General features: G+C 45.7%; 1 protein-coding gene and 1 long non-coding RNA gene across 3 annotated transcripts in view; one reads left to right on the top strand and one right to left on the bottom strand.

The window, feature by feature from the left end:
- The window catches only part of SPARC (secreted protein acidic and cysteine rich), a 64,855-nt gene extending 49,547 nt beyond the window's left edge, over positions 1-15,308 (top strand). Inside the window, exons 2-10 of one of the 2 annotated variants that reach the window (XM_043980076.1) lie at positions 1,934-2,003; positions 4,724-4,789; positions 6,545-6,629; positions 7,282-7,403; positions 9,264-9,384; positions 12,130-12,263; positions 12,633-12,781; positions 13,362-13,510; positions 14,008-15,308. In XM_043980076.1, the coding sequence (XP_043836011.1) occupies positions 1,947-2,003; positions 4,724-4,789; positions 6,545-6,629; positions 7,282-7,403; positions 9,264-9,384; positions 12,130-12,263; positions 12,633-12,781; positions 13,362-13,510; positions 14,008-14,036 (912 nt within the window). In that variant the 5' untranslated portion in view covers positions 1,934-1,946 and the 3' untranslated portion in view covers positions 14,037-15,308. Of the gene's footprint in view, positions 1-1,933; positions 2,004-4,723; positions 4,790-6,544; positions 6,630-7,281; positions 7,404-9,263; positions 9,385-12,129; positions 12,264-12,632; positions 12,782-13,361; positions 13,511-14,007 lie in introns of those variants that run through there. The other variant, XM_043980077.1, reaches the window with a different exon arrangement.
- A 1,213-nt stretch (positions 15,309-16,521) lies between these two features.
- LOC122741677 lies at positions 16,522-18,994 on the bottom strand. The gene is made up of 2 exons (XR_006354865.1): positions 18,604-18,994; positions 16,522-17,140 (listed from the first exon to the last, which is right to left on the bottom strand). It is a non-coding gene; the product is annotated as an uncharacterized LOC122741677 (long non-coding RNA).
- Between the last annotated feature and the right edge of the window lie 1,343 nt (positions 18,995-20,337).

The raw sequence follows: 20,337 nt of genomic DNA, 5'->3' as shown, positions 1-20,337 counted from the left end.
ATCAGTGGCAAGCCCCAGAGTTTGAGTCCCTGTCCTGATACCAACTGTGTCATGCTAGCTCAGAAGTGGGCATAAGATTCAGAAGACATGGACTCAACTTAATAGGGCTGTGACATATTTAAGAGCTTAGGCACATCACTCCACACTCCACACCTCTGGGCTTCAGTTTCCTTATCCATAAAATTCATTCACTGAACAAACATTTATTAAATACCTACTGTATACGAGGAATTGTGTTGGGTGCTGGAAATAAGACGTGGCACAGTTCCTGTCCTTGAAGAGCTTATATTCCACTGGAGTTTGGACCAGGTGATTTCTAAGGTCTTTTCTGCTCTAAATTCTCTAAGGTACTTCCTTTCTTTGGGACTCAGTTTGCCTTTGTAGAATGGGGATGTTAATAGTCTGACTAATTCCCTCACAAGATTACTGTAAGACAGATACATTGTAAACTATGAATTATAAAGGGCCATAAGAAATGTGTTATGAAGGGCTAGTGAATATCTCACTCTGTTTACATCCTCATTTGATCAGAAAGGCCAATATATGCAGTAGTCTAGAACCCAGCATTCCAGAGAATAAAGTCTTTACATGGATAGGAGTAATGTGCTTTATAAAAACCTTCAAGTGACACATAATGTGAGCTCTCAGAATTATCATGGGGGCGGAGAACATTCTAGGTATCAAATGTCAACAGTTGCTTCATTTTGGGTGGGGGGATTAAAAGAAAATTAAAGGCAGGCATGGTGTGTCACATGACAGTCTCTGTGGAAGTTCAAAAACATTTTTCCCCTCTGTAATAAAGTTGGGGTCATTTTCCAGGAACCCAGCATTCATTGTTTTGGGGTCTGGATCTCATTTTCTCTGATTAACACGACCTCCTGGGAAGAGATGAGCCAATCCAGGATTTAGTGCAGGCCACCATCTTTTGTTGGGGGTGAGTGAGTGATGTAGGGATGTGTGTGTGTATGTGTGTGTGTGTGTGTGTGAGAAAAAGACCCTGAGATGGGAGGGAGGGGAAGAATATCATGTGTATTATTAAAGAAGATGGATGTATGTGAGAAGAGATTGGGGTTAATGGCAGTACTACAGGGATAGCTTGTATAGGGAAGAGAGTAGGAAAAGAAATAGGGAAATTTTAGAGTCTGTGTGAAGGGGAAAGAATGAATTATATGTGTATGGAGACATGTAGGATGAGCATGTGAGAAAGGAGGAGAAATCTACTATAGGTGTGAGAGGTAGAGTGTAGGGAAACTAAAGTTTGCATGCATTCAAGAAATGGGAAAAAGAAGGGCAGCTAGATGGTACAGTGGGTAGAGCACCAGCCCTGGATTCAGGAGTACCTGAGTTCAAATCCAGCCTCAGACACTTAACACTTACTAGCTGTGTGACCTTGCCTCACCAAAAAAGAAAGAAAGAAAGAAATGGGAAAAAGAATGTGAGTGAGAGAGGTAAGGAGACTTAAGAGCAATATCTGCAAGAAAGGAAGGTGTGGCGGGGAGAGAAGTTTTGAGTTGTCTGTGGGGGAGTCAGTAAGAGGGAGAATTTAGGGAGTGTATTGTGAGGGAGTCAGAGAGACAAGGGAGGGAGAGATGAGAAAAAGGAAAGAAAGAAAGATGAAAAGAAAGAGGGGGAGTGAAGGAAGAAGGGGAGGAGAAAAAAGAATGAATTGTAGAGTCTAAGCAGGAGATTCCAGATGCAATAGGAGCCTCCACCCTTCCTGTATTCCTCACACAGTATTATTGAGTTAAAGTGAATTTTCCAGAACTTCTGAGAGCTTCTATATGACTTCTTCCAGTGTGGGATGATTGGAGGCAGGGGGCAAATTGAGTGCTCCCTGGCTGGAAATTCAGTAATGAGGAGGAACCACCCATACTCCCCCCCCCCAGCCAAAGTCTCTCACCGACTCAATTCTTGCTTCCTTTTTCCCACACAGGGTTGCTAGCACAATGAGGGCTTGGATTTTCTTCCTCCTTTGCCTGGCAGGCAGGGCACTAGCAGCACCTGTAAGTATTGCATCTCCTTAGCCACCTAACTGTTTTCTTTGTCACTGGCTTTAGGGCTTCCAATCCCATCCCCCTCTCCTCTCCTTCCATAAGATGCCTGGTGAGAAGGCTGCCTGGGGCAGCTAGGTGGCACAGTGAATAGAGCACTAGCCCTGGATTCAGGAGTACCTGAGTTCAAATCTGGCCTCAGACACTTGACACTTACTAGCTGTGTGACCCTGGGCAAGTCACTTAACCCTCATTGCCCTGCTCAAAAAACAACAACAACAACAACAAAAAAACGAGAGAAGGCTGCCTTTACCATCCTGTCCAAGAAACACAGTCCAACTCTCATTTTATAGATGAAGAAACTGAGGCACAAAGATCGTACTTGCTTTGCCAGAAGTCACACAGGTTGCAAGTGGCAGAGCCAGGATTTAAAAACAAATTTTTTTTTTTTGCAGGACAATGAGGGTTTTAAGTGACTTGCCCAGGGTCACACAGATAGTAAGTGTCAAGTGTCTGAGGTCAAATTTGAACTCAGGTCCTCCTGAATCCAGGGCTGGTGCTTTATCCACTGCCCCCAGAGCCAGGATTTTAAACCCAGATATTTGACTCCAAATACACTATACCACATGACCTTAAAAATAGAGTCGACCCTTCAGTGTGCTGCGATTTCATCATTCTGAGTCCTCCTTCCACTGAGGGTAGCTCCTCAATGACTCTGAGAGTTGTTGTGGCCAAAACATTCATTACCTGTGGCCAGTCCATTGCTGACCCTCTCAACTCAAAATGTGTGACAGAGAACCCTTCACTTAGCCCACCTTGGTAAAGCCTCACAGAATTTTGTACTCCATGAGAGTCCTGGGGCCTCCATGATGAGGCATTGATGTATGACTTTTCTGAATGATCATGGGATCAGAGGCCATAAAATCCAAACTTCTCCTTTTACAAATAAGGAAACTGAGGCAAAGAAAGGTTAAATGACTTAGCTAGTGTAGTGTCTTCCTGTTTCTCTCTCTGAATGAGGCATAGTGGAAGGAGTCCTAGAGTAAGGGAACATACTTTCTGGTCTCAGCTTTGTCACTGGTAGTCCATGTCCCCTACACCAGGGGTTCTTAACTTTTCTTTTATCATAGACCCCTTTGGTAGGTGAGTGAAGCCTATGGAAACCTTCTCAGAATAATGTTTTTAAATGAATGAAATACATTGGATTGCAAAGAAAAACAATCATATTATAAAACAGTTTTAAAGTATTAAAAATAGGGGCAGCTAGGTGGCGCAGTGGATAGAGCACCAGCCCTGGATTCAAGAAGACCTGAGTTCAAATCCGGCCTCAGACACTTAACACTTACTAGCTGTGTGACCCTGGGCAAGTCACTTAACCCCAATTGCCTCACCAAAAAAAAAAAAATCAAGGTTGTGGTTAAGAACCACCTCCTGCCTTAGGAGTCTACCACTTAGGTGGTCTACCACTCTTTGGGTCCAAGTTTCCTACTTTAATAGCAGAAATGCCCTCACCTGGTGTGACCAGCTGCAGAGGCTGCAGCTGGGGCCAAGGGTCGGCCTGATGACTGTTTATTTCCTAAGGGGTGGATTGTCAAGTGGTCTCTGTGGGGTTGATTTTTCTTGGCATGGCTGCTTGAGAGCGATTCTCCATGTGTGCATGAGTCTCCAAGGGCTCTCTTTCCCACCATCCATTCCTCTTGTGAGGAAGGCAGATTAACCAGATTTCCGCTCCAGAACGCAGCCACAAGACTACAGATATCAGCAAGGAGGAGTAAGGGGGAGGGGAGTGACGTTCACAGGCTAAATGGGAAGTGGGGGGAGGTGTAAGGGAGGCCATTTGGAAAGATCCCTGGACTGGGAGGCAGACTGCCTGAGATGGAGTCCTGGCTGCGACTTTCCCTAGCTATGCGACCTTGGACACAGCCCTTTCCTCCTTTGGACCTCATCCTCTTCCTCCTCATCCTCAAAGCCAAATGCCCAGGAAAGGCGTGTCAGACTCATGGGCCCACTCCTACAAATATGGATGCCACAATAGAACAGCTTCCCTTTAAAGAAAACTTCGTATCTATAAAGTGCTTTTAACTTTCCAAAGCCCCCTGTCATCTATTCTCTCATTAGTAGCTTGCATCTATTTATCACTTTAAAGTTTGAAAATTGCTTTACGTGTGACTTCATTATAACAACCTTGAGAAATAGATCCTGTTATCAGTTCCATTTTATAGACTGAGAAAGTAAGTCAGAGAGAAGTTAATTGACTTGTCCAGGATCACACATCTAGTTAATCGTCCAAGGCAGAATTCACACTCAGGTCTTCCTGACCCCCAAGTCCAATATTCTATCCACTGTGCCATCTAGACAGCTTAGAGCCTCACCTCTCCCCAGTCAGCTAGGAGGGGACAGAGCATCAATAATGCCCCTTCCTAACATTCCCCAACACATTGAGGATGCTGTATGGAAAAGGATAGATAGCTAAGGACTACAAGAGAGACTTAGAAGACTTGGCAAGCCTGAGCTATCCAGTAGGGGTTACCTGGGCCTTGGACCAGGACAGAGATTTCTTCACATGATGTCCTTAAAGTAAAATTGAGTCCCTCATCTGCCAGTTGAAGGCCAGTCCCTGATTCAGGCTAAGTACCAGATTTCCCTGGGGGAGGGTTGCTGGCAGCTGACTGATTCCAGTTGTGAATTTGAACCTTGATGGGCCCCATCTCCTGATTTTCTTCTCCTTGCAGCAGCAGCAGGAGGCACTTCCTGATGAGGCTGAAGTGGTGGAGGAGCCAGTTGCCGAGGTAACCGAGGTATGGATTCATTACCCAGTTGCACACATAGGTGCCTGACTTTAACCCCAGCTTTCTGCTTCCTGACCGGCTATTGTTTCATGAGGGAATGCAGACTGACTGTGGGTTCTGTTCTTTAAGGAATAAACCATGTGTGGCTTTTTGCTTGTAAATGACATATCCTTCTCTCCCCCACCCCTCCCAACTATTTAAACCTAATTCAGTCCGGGGAAGCTTCCTTCATCTTCCTTTCCTCTCCTCTCCTCTCTCCCTCCCCCACCTCCCTGTACATAGGGATCTCTCTCTTCTCTGGATCAGTTCTCATTGTCTTTCCCACTCACTCACTGGGCACTTAGTACATCCTACCTGGAAAGGTTGGACTTTTGTGTTGCTTTTTAAAAAAAAATGCACAGTCTCCTGACTAGATTGCAAGCTTCTTCAGGATCTTGGAGGGTTGGGTTTTATTCACCTCTCTATAATCCAGCATCTACCCCAAGCCCTTTCACAGAAGGGCTCTTCTTTTTTAACTCTTTTTTTTGTTTTGTTTTGTTTTAGTGAGGCAGTTGGGGTTAAGTGACTTGCCCAGGGTCACACAGCTAGTAAGTGTTATGTGTCTGAGTCCGGATTTGAACTCAGGTACTCCTGACTCCAGGGCCAGTGCTCTATACACTGCGCCACCTAGCTGCCCCTCCTTTTTTAACTCTTTTTTTTTTTTTAAAGGCAATGGGGGTTAAGTGACTTGCCCAGGGTCACACAGCTAGTAAGTGTCAAGTGTCTGAGGCCGGATTTGAACTCAGGTCCTTCTGAATCCAGGGCCGGTGCTTTAACCACTGCGCCATCTAGCTGCCCCCCTTTTTTAACTCTTAAAAAAAAACCCTTTGTTTTTTTAAAACACAACTCTTTTTATCAAAAAATATTTTCCCCAGTTACATAAAATATTTTTTAACATTCATTTAAAAAAATTTTGAGTTCCAAATTCTCTCCTCCCTTTCCCTCCTTCCTCCTTGACATAGTAAGCACTTTGATATAGGTTATACATGTCAGCAGCTCTTTGATGATTGGGAAGATGATAACAGCACACAGGTTCACATGCATCTGCCACAACCTTCAGCCAGTCTTGGCAGGAGGAAGAGTGTCATTGGCTGCTTTTGGTGGTCTCTATGCTTGTACTAGGGGAGAGAGGACGGGAAGATGGAAAGAGCTGGGTTCGTGATTTGCTGGCTTTAAATTCCCTTAACTTTTGCTATCCCCTTGTCCCCTCCATGTTATTTCCTATACCTACTGAAGGGGCCCTTTCTCTGCTCTTTTCTCTTCCATATTTCCGCTGCTTCTGGTTATCTTCTTCCTAACCAATTCTCCTCTCCCCTCTATTCTCATCCCTCCTCTGGCACATACTGTTTTCTCCTGCTTCCTTCCACTCCCTCCCCACCCTCCTTTTTTTCCATTCCTCTCCTCTTCTTTTCTTTCCTTCTCCCAGACTTCTCTTTCCTTCCCCATCCTTCTTTCCTTCACCTTTCTCCTATCCCCATTTCCTTCTTTCCTTTTCTCTCCTTTCCTTTCTCTCCTTTCCTTTCTCTCATCTTCTGTCCTTTCCTCCCCCTTTTATCCCCTTCTTTCTTTCTCTCCTGCCATCTTGCCCTCTTATTTCCCTCCCTTTCTCCTACTTCTCCTTCTCCCTCTGTCTCTCTTCTCCTTCTCCCCATCTATCTTCTCCCTCTCTGCTTACCCCAAACCCTGGCCTGCTCAATGGTTGACCGAGTCCTTCTTCCCTGCCAGGAGCCTGTGGGTGCCAACCCTGTCCAGGTTGAGGTTGGAGAGTTTGATGAACCTGCAGAGGAGACTGAGGAGGTCGTAGCTGAAAGTAAGTAATGGGAAACCCTGGCAGACTCCTTAACTTTCCCTGACTGAGGGATGGGAATGGAAAGAGGTTAAGCACTTGTGAAATCCTTTCCCACTGGAAATTTTAATAAGAGTCCTTGGGGAGTTAGAGCCCCTGGTGCACTGCTGAAGAAAGCTATAAACAGAGGCATCTACAGACTGGGTGCTGGGAATGAGCACTGACCCTCAGTGGCCTGGATACCCTGTAGGGCCTGGGAGCATCTATTTATAATCAGAGACACTCATCAGTTCTGTGAGTGAGCAGGAAGGAAAAGTCCACAATAGGAAATGACATTGTCTCTGGAATCCCCTAGAGTTCTCATTCTGTTCCACCTTTAGCCCTGGGCTGCATAGTATATTTATTTTTAGTCTTCCCTTATTCTCCTCTTTCCTCTGCTTCCCTGGCATGAACTGAGCCCCAACCCAGACCCTAAGCTAGAGCCCTAATCCTGTTTACATGAGTCCTGCCCCCAGCCTCCCTGCCAGCCATTTCACATACCTAATGTTCCAGGGAGACCCGAATGGAGGGATGCAGGTGGCTCAGTGCAGATAACTCAAAGCATTTATTCCTCGGATGGCAAGGTAACAGGGAGATGTCCAGAGGCCCTGATCTATTTACACTTGCCCCTTTCCAGATCCATGCCAAAACCACCACTGCAAACATGGCAAGGTCTGTGAGCTGGATGAGAACAACACTCCCATGTGCGTGTGCCAGGACCCTACCAGCTGCCCTGCCCCCGTAGGAGAGTTTGAGAAGGTAAGGGGGCCAGGGATGATGGGAAAACAATGGGACTGGGATTTAAAGCATACTAGATTTTCTGCTCATACAGGTTAGGGCAGCTAGATAATAATAATAATGGATAAAGTGCTGGTCTTGGAGTCAGGAAGACTCATCTTCCTGAGTTCAAATCTAGCTTCAAATACGTACTAGCTGTACGACCCTGGGCAAGTCATTTAACCCGGCTTGCCTCAGTTTCCTCATCTGCAAAATGAGCTAGAGAAGGAAATTTCTTTGCCAAGAAAACCCCAAATGGGGTCATGAAGAGTCAGACACGACTGAAATGACACAATAACAGCTTGGGGCTCAGTTACTAAACCCTTCTCTGTGCCTGGGCATCAGACAGGACCCTGGCCTTGAAGGGTAGACCTAGAACCAGTGAGTGGAAATTTCAAGGAGGCAGATTGGGTTGATTATAAGGAAGAACTCTGAAGGGGCTAGACTCTTATCAAATCATTCTGCATTCATGAATCCATTCACTTTTATCAATCACAGGTCAATGACCATTTCTTAAATGCCTGATATGTGCCATACACTTAGTGTGTGCTAAGCCCTGAAGATAGATATGGTTGAAAAGGTCATTTGGAGTCAGTTTGTGGAGGATGTAAAACCAGGCTAGGCAGTTTCATCTGAATGAATTATCAAGAATTTATCAAATAAAAATTCCTTTTCTTATCTTGGGTGGATGATTGTGAATCTGTTCTAGGGGCTGGGGGTGGGAAAGTTGAAAATAAGAGCCATGACTCTTTAAAGTAGTAGGAGCCTCAGTGGAGTATTTTTTTTGGTGAGGCAGTTGGGGTTAAGTGACTTGCCCAGGGCCACAGCTAGTGTCAAGTGTCTGAAGTCAGATTTGAACTCAGGTCTTCCTGATTCCATGGCCAGTGTTCTATCCACTGCACCACCTGACTTCCCTGTGAAGTATTGATGGCATCAAAGTCCATACCCTAGAGCTTGGTAGGAGGGCCCATGAGGGAATCAACTTTTGGACAGGAGCTAAATGTGGGTGAAGCCAGCAAACGGCTCTCTAGAACAGATCCCAGAGCTCTGTAACTCAGCTCGCCTGTTCTCTGGGGAGCTCTTGTATTTTCCCCTCTTTTCCTCTGTCACTAAGTAAAATCCTTTGGAAATCCCAGCCTTTAACTCAAGTTGGCTAAGAGAAAGGAAGGGGACATCCGTACCGCCTAGCAGCAGCAGGGGAGAGCCTTAAGATGCTTCCTTTTAGCTCCAGGGCAAGAAATCGTGTTCTAACAAAGCAGAGACAAGGAAGAGAGCCCCAGGTGGAGCTGGGGTACAGCCGGAATAGTCCTCTTCCTCCTGGACAGAGTTTATTTTTGTACAAAAGAACTAGGTTCCTCTCTCAACAGCATCATGTCAGTTGAGAAGCCAGGACTTACACAGGGGATGGTTATAAAATGGAGGTCCCTAAGTGGTTCAGGGACATGACCAAGGTTCTGGGGTAGCAGGATCTTCTGGAAAGATCCCTGGTCTTGGGTCGGGAGCCCTTTCTTGGGCAGAACCTTAGGTTTATCCGTCCAAGAATGTAATGGACTGCATTGGGAGGGAACAAATTCCCCAGCCTTGGAGGTATTAAAACAGAGGTGGCTGGACGTTGTAGATAGAATTTGTACCTCAATTAGAGGCTGGTCTAAGTTCTCTCTAAGATCCCTTCCAACTCTAAGAAGCTGTGATTAAACAAGTCTTTGGGCCTTAGCTTTCACACCTGTAAAGTGGAGAGAATATAATGCTTGGCCGTTTTGGTTCAGGGATAGGATGAGATGAAATGGGAGGAAAGAAGGTGTTTGGAGATCCAGTTGTCCAAAGCTCTTCTCTATCCTGTAGGTTTGTAGCAATGACAACAAGACTTTTGACTCCTCCTGCCATTTCTTTGCCACCAAATGCACTCTGGAGGGAACGAAGAAGGGACACAAACTCCACCTGGACTACATTGGACCCTGCAAATGTAAGTATCTCATTGTAGTCTTAAGTATAAAGGTGGGGAGCAGTGAACTGGAAGCCCAATATATGAGCCAACAGTGTCATCTGATAGCTAAAAAACTAAAACTAATTTAGCCTAATTGATCAATCAAGGCCTAGTTCGAAGCCCTGCTGTCCTCTGCCTTGGGTCAGGCCACTGCTGGAGGACTAGGTTCACTTCTGCGCATCATATTTAAGGAAGACCACGAACTAGCTGGAAAAGAGGGTAACCAGGTCGTAAGGGCACTGGAGATTATGCCCCAAGAGGGTCACTTGAAGGAACTGGGGAGATTTAACCTGGAGAAAATCAAGGTTATGGGGAATAGCGTAGCATCTTCAAGTATTCAAAAGGTAATTATGTGGAAGAAGAGGGAGACTTGTCCTAGGCCCCAGAGGTATTACTGGATAAAATAGGAGATAAAGTTGAAAGTGATAAGAAGGGGCAACTAGGTGGTACAGTGGATAGAGCACTGGCCCCGGAGTCAGGAGGACCTGAATTCAAATCTAGCCTCATACACTTACTAGCTGTGTGACCCTGGGCAAGTCACTTAATCCTGATGGCTTCAAAAAGAAAAAGTGATAGGAAGAGAGCTTTCAGTTCAATATAAGGGGAAACTTTTTTTATAAAACAATTAGAGTGGCCCCAAAGTAGAATAAGCTGCCTTGTCTGGTTGTAAGCTCTTTATCTCTGGGGAACCACAAGCAAAGGTTGACGACTTCTTGTCGAAGATATGGTCAAGGAGTTTCATGCTTCAGGTCCAGTCTGAATTAGCTGAACTCTAAGGTCCCTTCCTATTGTTAGGCAATGTCTGTGGCCCAGATATTGGCATAGGAGGTAGGTGTCAGGGAGAAGAAACACCTGGATTTCACACTCAAAGGCCTCCTTAATATTTAAGATAACACAAGTAATGGCAGCTTCATGAAATCCTGCTGGCTCAGCACTTCAGGCCCAGGCAGGCTGCCCCTCCATCATCTGAGACACTCAAGTTCCAACCTGCTTCCCCCACACCCTCTCCTCCATCACTTGTGATAATGGCCTCATTGTAGGCCTCAGGCATCTTGGCACCAGGTGGCACCTGGGGACTGCCTCTCACCTGCTTCAGGTGTGTCTGGCGTCAGAGCAGTATCAGCAAAAACAAGACCATTCTCCTTTCCTTCATCTAGCCATAGGTGTGCAGAACCGAGGTGAAAGCTAAGGAAGGCATCTGCTATGGGGAAGGGCTGCCTTGGTTGACCCTATCTAGAGATTTATGTTCTCTTCTGGACACCCTGGGCACCCGCGATGGAGCCCAAACAGAAGGAAGAGGAGACTGGAAACCATGTTATATGAACCAGGGTGAAGAAGAAAAGACATCTGGGAGACAGAGTAGCTCTCTTCTAGTATTTGAAGAGCCAGTCTGTAGGGAAGGGATAAGCCTTGTTCAGCTTGGCCCCAGGGGACAGAGCTAGGAGCCATCAGGGGACTTCTAAAGAGGCAGAACTTAGCTTGCTGTAATGTAAAACTCCTAAAAATCAGATCCCCAAGGGTGGGCCACTGCCTTGATTGGCAGTGAGCCCCTAGCACTGGAAGTGTTAAGCAGAGATGGGGTGAGTCTTTTGGGTGGGGAAAGAATGCTATAGAAAAGATTAGTGCATTCTTGAATTAGGTGACCTCTGAGGTCCTTCCCAGCTGTGGCATTTGGGGGTTCTATGATTCTGTGGCAACCAGGGCAAATCCTGAAGTAGGGAACTAACCCACTGACAATTGCAGAATGGCATTGGGTTCTTTTAAAAAAAATTTTTTTTTCTTTTTAGTGAGGCAATTGGGGTTAAGTGACTTGCCCAGGGTCACACAGCTAGTAAGTGTTAAGTGTCTGTGGCTGGATTTGAACTCAGGTCCTCCTGACTCCAGGGCTGGTGCTCTATCCACTGCGCCACCTAGCTGCCCCAATATTGACTTTTAACTTTTTTTTTTTTTTTGGTGAGGCAATTGGGGTTAAGTGACTTGCCTAGGGTCACACAGCTAGCAAGTATTAAGTGTCTGAGGCCGGATTTGAACTCAGGTCCTCCTGACTTCAGGGCCAGTGCTCTATCCACTGTGCCACCTAGCTGCCCTGCATTATGCCAAATAGAGACTCAGCATAGTGCCTGGGTCCTTCTGATTCATTGAAGAATTGTGTCCCTCCAGCTCCCACTTCCGACCTTCAGTCTTCTCTCCCTTTTTCTATTTTATTTTATTTTTTTTTGCGAGGCAATGAGGGTTAAGTGACTTGCCCAGGGTCACACAGCTAGTACGTGTCAAGTGTCTGAGGCTGGATTTGAACTCAGGTCCTCCTGAATCCAGGGCCAGGGCTCTATCCACTGCGCCACCTAGCTGCCCCCTTCTCGCCCTTTTTCACACACAGAAGCCACTGGGTTTCCCAACTGCTGAACCTGTAGTTGTCTCCTTTACGAGGCATACACAGCATGCAGAAAAGCCAAGACATGATGATTACATAGACTACATACTAGGGGCCAACCATTCTTCCCTGGCAGTTCAATGTAGACTTTAGGAGAGGGTGTTTTGACTTTGTGGGTTTTAAAAGTGATTTTACCTATGGGATCCCGTGAGTTAGAGCAAATATGCTGAAAGCATATAGGGCCAGTCAGAGATGGAAGAGAGCAACAGCGGCTCTGGAGTTGGGCATTCAGGGAATCCCTGAATCTTCTTAGAATAGGGCTTTGGGCTGATGACCCTGTGTTTGGACTCTAGACATTGCCCCATGCCTGGACTCTGAGCTGAGCGAATTTCCCCTGCGCATGCGTGACTGGCTGAAGAACGTGTTGGTCACCCTTTATGAGCGAGATGAGGACAACAACCTGCTGACCGAGAAGCAGAAACTGAAAGTGAGTGAGCCTCCGGAACATGGGTGTGGGAGGGTGAGAGAGTGCCCTCTACTCAGGCCTCAGTGCGTGTGCTAGGGAATGGCCTCTTGATGCCCCTGCAGCACTGGCACCCAGGGACACCCCCTACCCCCCGCCCCCGAGAGGATGGTCCCCCTGTCTTCCTGGAGGAGGATGGGGGAAGCTTCCTAACAAGCTTACTGCTTTGGAGTGAGAACACTGGGCCTGGACTTAAGAGAGCCTGGTTCAAATGTGACGTGTGACCATGAGTGATTCACTTAACCTCACTTTCCTCATTTATAAAGTGGGGATAATAGTACTTACTATACGTCCAGCTGAGCCCCAGGCCTCTGCCTGACCCTGCTTCTACAGGTGAAGAAGATCCATGAGAATGAGAAACGCCTGGAAGCCGGTGACCACCCAGTGGAGCTGCTGGCCCGGGACTTCGAGAAGAACTACCAAATGTACATCTTCCCTGTGCACTGGCAGTTTGGCCAGCTGGACCAGCACCCCATTGATGGGTAAGTCGCCCGTCCCTGGCTGGTCCCCTTGTCAGCAGACCAGAGCCAGTGTAGTGCAGCAGAAGGAGCCCTGGGTTTGGAGTTAGGAGAGGCGTGGTGTCCAGTCTGGGCTCTGTCTCTGGGCATTTTTCTTCTCTTTGCTCTTCGGTTTCCCCCTTTGTAAAATAAAGGGGTTCATGAAAATGTCCTTCCAGCTCTGGCACCCTTTGTTTTGAGCTCTTAGGTCCCTTCCCCTTCTGGCTTTCTAGAATTCATCGCTTAGTTTGGCCAGTCAGAGGCCTCTATTCATCCCCAAATCCCACTGCCCCGAGCTAAGGAGCGATTGACTAAAGTGAGGCTTAGGAACCCTGGCTGGAATTCAGTTATTTGTATTCTCCAAGGGAGCAGAGCCAGGCGACTTGGATCTATGGGTTGGAAGATGGAGAGTAAACCCTAGTGATATAGCTCAGCATATGGAAAATAGGTGATTTTCTACTTTATAGGACAGGTCACCTCCTTGCTTAAATTGCCACTCATCCCCCTTTCAGGGGTCAAAGGACCTCAGCCTCTGACTCTTTTCTCCTTTCTAATTCCCTCCTAGGTACCTCTCCCACACCGAACTGGCCCCGCTTCGGGCCCCTCTCATTCCCATGGAGCATTGCACCACTCGCTTCTTCGAAGCTTGTGACCTGGACAATGACAAGTACATTGCCCTGGATGAATGGGCCGGATGTTTTGGCATCAAGGATCGTGAGTGTCACTGGGCCACCAGCCCCCGCCCCATACCCATCATAGAGACTGCTTTGGGACCACACTAGACTTCACATAGATTCCCCCAGCTCACCTTACATACCTGGGGAAACCTCTGAGGTTGGAGAGGAGGAGGGTAGTTGCATCCAACACTCCATGCGCCACCTAGCTGCCTCCCTAACTTCAAATTGATTGCATTGGAAAGGGTCTTGTAGGTTACCTGGCTCAGCTGCGTAACTCCAAACATGTTCTTCTTGGAAAGAAAAGGGCCACAGGGCAGCTGGATGGTGCAGTGGATAGAGTACCGGCTCTGGATTCAGGAGGACCTGAGTTCAAGTCTGGCCTCAGACACTTGACACTTACAAGCTGTGTGACCCTGGGCAAGTCACTTAACCCCAATTGCCTCACCAAAAAAAAAAAAGAAAGAAAGAAAGAAAAGGGTCACATCAATGCCGAGTTTTGCCTATAACTGTTGCTCTTTCTTTCTCTCTTTGCAGAGGATATCGACAAGGACCTGGTGATCTAAGCCAGAAGCCTTCATCCTGGTGGCCCAAGTTTTCTTTCCTTACCTCCCGATTTCCTATTTTCTTTTATAATTAATGTGTGTGGTTGGTTTGTTCTTTCTCCCTGGGGATGAGGTGCTAATATAGGTCTAAGATGTGTGTATTAACGGTGCTAAAAACCAAACGGAAAATGAAGCCGTGACTTTCTGGCTATCTAACCTACCCTACCCGAGGGCCGCTCACTCACTCAATTACTTCCGCTTCTCTTCTTCCTCTTTTTCTTCTTTTTCCTGCAGCGATGCTTACTCATTCCATGGTGTATATGGGGAGCAACTCCAATTCACTTTGACCCATCCTGCATGGCGGCCCTCCTCTTTTGGTTCAGATCCACACTCTTATTTTTAAAATTGAATAACTCACAGTCAGGTTCTGCAGCTCTTTTAAGTCCAGGGCATCAGCCCCTGGCCCATGGGCGAGGGAGAGGAAGGGGACGAGCTAAGAATGTTGAGAAGGGTAGTGAACTTCAGAAAGTAGTAGGATGGTCCTGGGTAAAGATTTCCTGGGGTGTTCCCCAGAGAAGGCTAAACTAGTATAAAGGAAAACAAAACAAAACAAAATCCAGAAGTACTCCAATTGAGCAATCATTTGTCAAAACAAAAGAAGAGAAAAAGAAAGACAAAGAAAAGCAGAGACTGTAAATTCAGAAACCATCACACACACCCAGGCCCTCCCTCCCCCTCCCCCACAAAAAAAAAAGAAACTGAAGAAAATGCTCCCCACTGTCACTTCTGTCCCATTACTCTTAACATTGGGCTGTTTCTTCTGCTTGTGCTTGCTAGGACCCCCGCTAACTCCCTTAAGGCAAATTACCCCCTTGCTCTAGAAGCTTCTTTCTGCTCTTGTATCTCTCTTCTTTAGATTCTTGCCCCCTCAGGGAAGCCCCAAATTTGTATGCTATTTCGGACAAAGGACCAAAAACACCTTCTGCCAAGTGGATTTTGCTGTTCCACTGCCGTGGCTCATCCCTGGAGGGGCTTTCTAGCTTCTGTCTGTTCTTCGTGTGTGTATGTGTGCGTGCGTGCGAGTGCGAGGGTGTGTGTGGGATTTTTTTTTTTGTTTTTAATGAAGATAAGATCTTCACTGTGAAAGGGATGTCAACTCTCTCCGGAGATTGAGGACCCTTTCACCTCCAGTGTTCCATGTGCTGCTGCTTCTTATTAATCGTATACAGTCTTGCCACGGTGTGAGCAATTTGACAAGTTTCAGAATAAAAAGTAATTACTTGGAAACCTGCAGACTCAGCCAGCCTGTGCCTCATTTCTTCCAGTCTTCTTTATTGAACAGCACCTCCTCTCAGTTACATAGATACATATAGAATGGCAGAATGGAAAGGGGCCTTCTTTCAGTCAATGCCAAAAGCCTTTATTAAATACCTTTCAGTCATGCCTGACTCTTCATGACCTCTTTTGGGGGTTTTCTGGGCACAGATACTGGAGTGGTTTGCCATTTCCTTCTCCAGTTCATTTTTACAGATGAGGAAATCTGAGGCAAACAGGGTTAAGTGACTTGCCAGGATCACACAGGATCAAATTTGAACTCAGGTCTTCCTAACCCCAGGCCCAGCACTCTCCACTGTGCCACGTAGCTGTCCTATTAAAATTATTAAATGTCCACTATAATAATGTCATGGAGGAAATTGGTAGTGGGGGGGAAGGGTCCTTAGGTATTCCTCATTAAAGAATTACACCCTCTTGCACAAAAAATCCAATTAGAATAAAATGATCTTGGGCAGCTAGGTGGCGCAGTGGATAGAGCACCGGCCCTGGAGTCAGGAGTATCTGAGTTCAAATCCGACCTCAGACACTTAACACTTACTAGCTGTGTGACCCTGGGCAAGTCACTTAACCCCAATTGCCTCACTAAAAAATAAAATAAAATTAAGAAAAAGAATAAAATGATCTTTTATTTAGGTGCTAGACAAAGGAACCGGGACTTGTCTCAAGGGAAGATGGTTCAGAGACATGATTCTCTGAGATACCTAGCTCCTGGAACAGAAGAAAGGCAAAAAAGCTTTTATGGATGGTAGATGGAGTGACCGGATGGGGTGACCACCTGACAATGGAAAGTTCCCTTTGGGAGTGGGGAAAGCTTGAGTGAGAGGTGGTCCTGACTTCTGGAGTTATCTGTCCCCTGGTGCTGATCAGGCAGCAGCCACACCTAATAGGCTTGTCTCCCTTGCTTCTTAATATACTTTTTTTTTTTTAATTTTTTTAAAGTGAGGCAATTGGGGTTAAGTGACTTGCCCAGGGTCACACAGCTAGTAAGAGTTAATTGTCTGAGGTCAAATTTGAACTCAGGTCGTCCTGACTCCAGGGCCGGTGCTCTATCCACTGCGCCACCTAGCTGCCCCTCCCTCGCTTCTTAAGGTGTGTCTGTCCTTTAGTTTAGCTGGCCAGTTTAAATTCCTTGATATGTCCTAATCCCATAACAATAATAACTGACATCACATAAAGTTCTTCCCCATCAGGATGGTTTATTTTTTTAATGATAATATTTTATTTTTTCCAATTACATTTAATGACAATTTCCAAATTCATTTTTGGAAAAATTTTGCATTCCAAATTTTTCTCCCTCCCCTCTCCCCTTGCCAAGACAGCAAGCAATATGACATCGGTTACACACGTATCACATTAAGTTTTGTGAAGGGTTTTACATAAATTATGGTGTCTGAGCCTTACAACAGCCCTGGGAAATAGGGCTTTATCCCCCTTTTGCAAATTAAGAAGGAAATGGAAGCCCCAGCTCACAAAGTTACAAAGTTCCAGAGGCAGAAAGTAAAGCCAGGTCTTCCTGACTGCCAATTCATGGTTGTGTGTGAGAAGAATCAAACTCGATCCAGAGGTTTTGAAACTTTGAGCCTGGAGAATGGTGGTGTCGTCATTAGAAACAGGGGAGGAGGGAAATAAGTCAGGTTTGGAGCAATGGAAATCAATACAAATTTGGACCTGTTGAGTTTGAAGCATCAGCAGGACATTTCAGAGATATTCAAAAGGCAGTTGGAGATGGAGAAACGGAGCTCGGAGCTCGAGTGAGACGGGTCTTGAGGGCAGGACGGAGGAGGTCGGAGCTAGAAGAGAACAGAACAACCAATGATATTAGAGCTGGAGGGAAACCTAGTCTTGAAGGCAGCATGGACTTTTGCACACAGAATATTTGATTCCTCTATATGAAATGTCCTTTCTTCTCTTCCCCACTCCAAATCTGCCCATATTTCAAAGCAGAGCTCAAAAATCCCACCTCTTCCAGAAGGAATTTTATAGCCATTTTAGCCCACATTAGTCTCTCCCTGTTTAGCATCTGATTCTACAGCAGCCCACATTATTTAGGAACTGTTCTGCAAATGGGAGTTTTTCTCCACAAAAGTTCTCCAACAAGGCCTCATTGTGGCTCAGTGGTAACACTGGGCTCTTGAAGGAGATGCCAGAAAAGCAAGTTCCAGCATGTTCTACTAAACTGAAAAGGCTTTGAGGGTGGGCCTGGTGAGAAGCTCTGTCTTCTCTAAGGCCCAGACTACAGACAAAGAAGCCTGTCACCAGAAGTTTGGTCGCTTTGTGAAGATTTACCAGAAAGTTGATAAAAGTATGTAGCCCAGAGTCACCTCACCTCTAGATCCAAATGACTACTGAGGTCAGGGTAGGACATAATGGATGATGTGTGCCTCATTGGGCTCAAGCCCCATCCCAGCTCCACTGGGGGGGTCTCTAAGACCCTCCAAACTCAGTTTGCCCCAAGCTAGCCTATCAAGCAAATAGCCTACATTTTTTAAAGTAAAACATTTAATCATAACTAAAACAATTGACAAGGAAGAGGGAAGACAATCTTGACACATACTTTCTGAGGATTAGTGTCTCATCCCAAGCAAATAATTTAGAGAAACAATGTACTTTTGGACTCAAATTCCCTAAATGCAGAATGTTCTGTCTCTCTCCCTTCCTCCTTCCCTCTTTCTCCCCCTTTTCTGTTTTTTTAATCTGTTTCCTCTCTTCTCTCTCTAACTATTTTTCTGTATGTCTCTCTCCACCCCTTCTGTTCCCCCCTTTTCCACTCTCTTCTCTTTGTCCTCACTGTCTCTCTTCCTTGTTCTCTTGTCTTTCTCCCCCTTTTCTCTCTTCTTTCTCTCTCTGTTTCCCTATCTCTCTCCCTCCTTCTGCCTCTCTTCCCACTCTTTTCTCTTTTTGTCTCTCTCTGTCTCACTGTCTTTGTTTGTCTCTCTCTTCTTCATTCTCTTGTCCTTATTCCTTTTGTCTCTCTTCTCCCTCTAGGTCTCTGTCTTTTTGCCTCTCTGTCTGTCTCTATCTCTGTCTGTTTCCTCCTTTCTCCCTTCCACTGTCTTTCCTCCCACTCTCTTCTCTCTTTATCTTTCTGTCTTTCTCCCTCTTTCTGTCTGTCTCTGTGTGTGTGTGTGTGTGTGTGTGTCTCTGTCTCTCTGTCATGCACACGCATATGTGCGCGCACCCCCCCCACACACACACAAACCCCAAAACAAGATTGCTGTCGCTTTCAGTGCAGGCATCCTTGCTTGAAACATACATCTGAACACACCAGGCTCCTCAAGCTTGCTTCTATGCTTTCGGTAACTGTCTTTCCTTATTCTGTGGCATCTCAGCAATATGCCTGAGGTCTTGGGCTCATGGGTGCTATCATCGCAATAGCTCTTCCATGCAGGTCCCTCTTCTCAGAAGTCTCTTTCCCCTCAATCAGAATCTGTACCTTATGAAGAAATTGCCCTCTGTCACAGGTTTATGCAAAATGGAGTCCTGAGAACCTTTTCCAACGAGCCATTGCTTTCTGGGAGATGTAGTTCCTGATCAAGTGGGCTTATGTTTGCCGCATGGCACACTGGGAAATGTAGGACAGTCCTAGTCAGACCCCTGTTATGAGTATCAAATGTCCTCCTAGATGGGCCTCTTCTGCCTCTGTGGTAACGGGGCACAAGAGGGGAAAGGGCACTACGGATCACAGGAATAAGAGTATCCGCAAACATTAGTTTAACAGTTGGTGCTGTTAATGAATAATCTTTGTCCAAAGACACAGGGCTAGAGGAACTGAACTGTAACCAAATGACCAAATTCACTATAAACAAAACCAGAAGACATCAGGAAGTGACCATCAAATGGAAGAATGGCTTACAAATTCTCCTTGAGGAGCCAAATAAAGCCAAATAAAGGAATGTGCAGAGTTTATTTAATCACGCACCCATCTCACAGAGGCTTCATCTGTTTTGCCTTATATTACCGTGAACAAAAACACCTTCATAAAGGGAACTGCAATCTAATCAGCAATTGCTCAGTAGTTTTTCAGATCGTGACCCCATTTGGCATTTTCTTGGCAGAGATACTAGATGTGGTTTGTCATTTATTTCTCCAGCTCAATTTTACAGATGAGGAAAAAGGAGGCAACAGGGTTAAGTGACTTGCCCAAGATCACATAGCTACTAAGAGTCTGAGGCCAGATTTGAACTTAGGAAGATGAGTCTTCCTGACTCTATCCACTATGCCACTTAGCTGTCCTCTAATCAACAATATTTACTACAAATAATGAAGTGGAGAAATTCTGTGAAGGACTTGACTAGATCTTCCCAAAAAAAGTTCACATAAACTTTGATAGGTAGTGCCATGAACATAAAGGCAGAGGGAAGCGCAGAGAGGGTGAAAACTCTGTTGGCAGATATGGTTCAGGATCAAGAAATAAAAGTGGCCAAAGACTTGTACAACTGTGCAAAAAATGACACACTTTGTACATTCTTAAGACTTTACTTAAGAAGAGACTCAGAAGGTATTGAGCACCAAACAATATGATAAAAATTAAGCCGGTCATTCCTAACACAAGAAAATGTAAAATATTTCAGACTCAGCTGTCTGTGTGCAGTCAGATCACACACTGGTTAAAATCAATACCAAATTAGAAGAAAGAATAAACGAGTGTCCTAATTTAGTCATTCAACCCAACAAGCTCTTGGTAAAGATACATGGTAGATCTAAGCAGGGCCGCAGCTTATTAGCCCTATAAACATTTATTAGCATCTACTTTGTGCTGGACACTATGCAAAGTGCTGGGATACAAAAAAACAAAACAAAACAAAAAAACCAACAACACCCCAAAAGAAAAAAAACACGGTCTTTGCTTTCAAGGAGCTTACATTCTAATGGTAGAAACAACATATGAAAGGAAGCTGCAAAAGTGGGAGGAAGGGAAGGTACCCAAAGGGACAGGATGAAATCCAAAGCAGTGCCGGGAGGGGAAATGAAGAGATGACCATCCTGG

The sequence above is a fragment of the Dromiciops gliroides genome, chromosome 2 (assembly GCF_019393635.1).
Source record: "Dromiciops gliroides isolate mDroGli1 chromosome 2, mDroGli1.pri, whole genome shotgun sequence".
NCBI classification, from domain to species: domain Eukaryota; kingdom Metazoa; phylum Chordata; class Mammalia; order Microbiotheria; family Microbiotheriidae; genus Dromiciops; species Dromiciops gliroides.
Note: the sequence above shows the minus strand (reverse complement) of the source record. Positions and strands in the feature narration are given on the sequence as shown.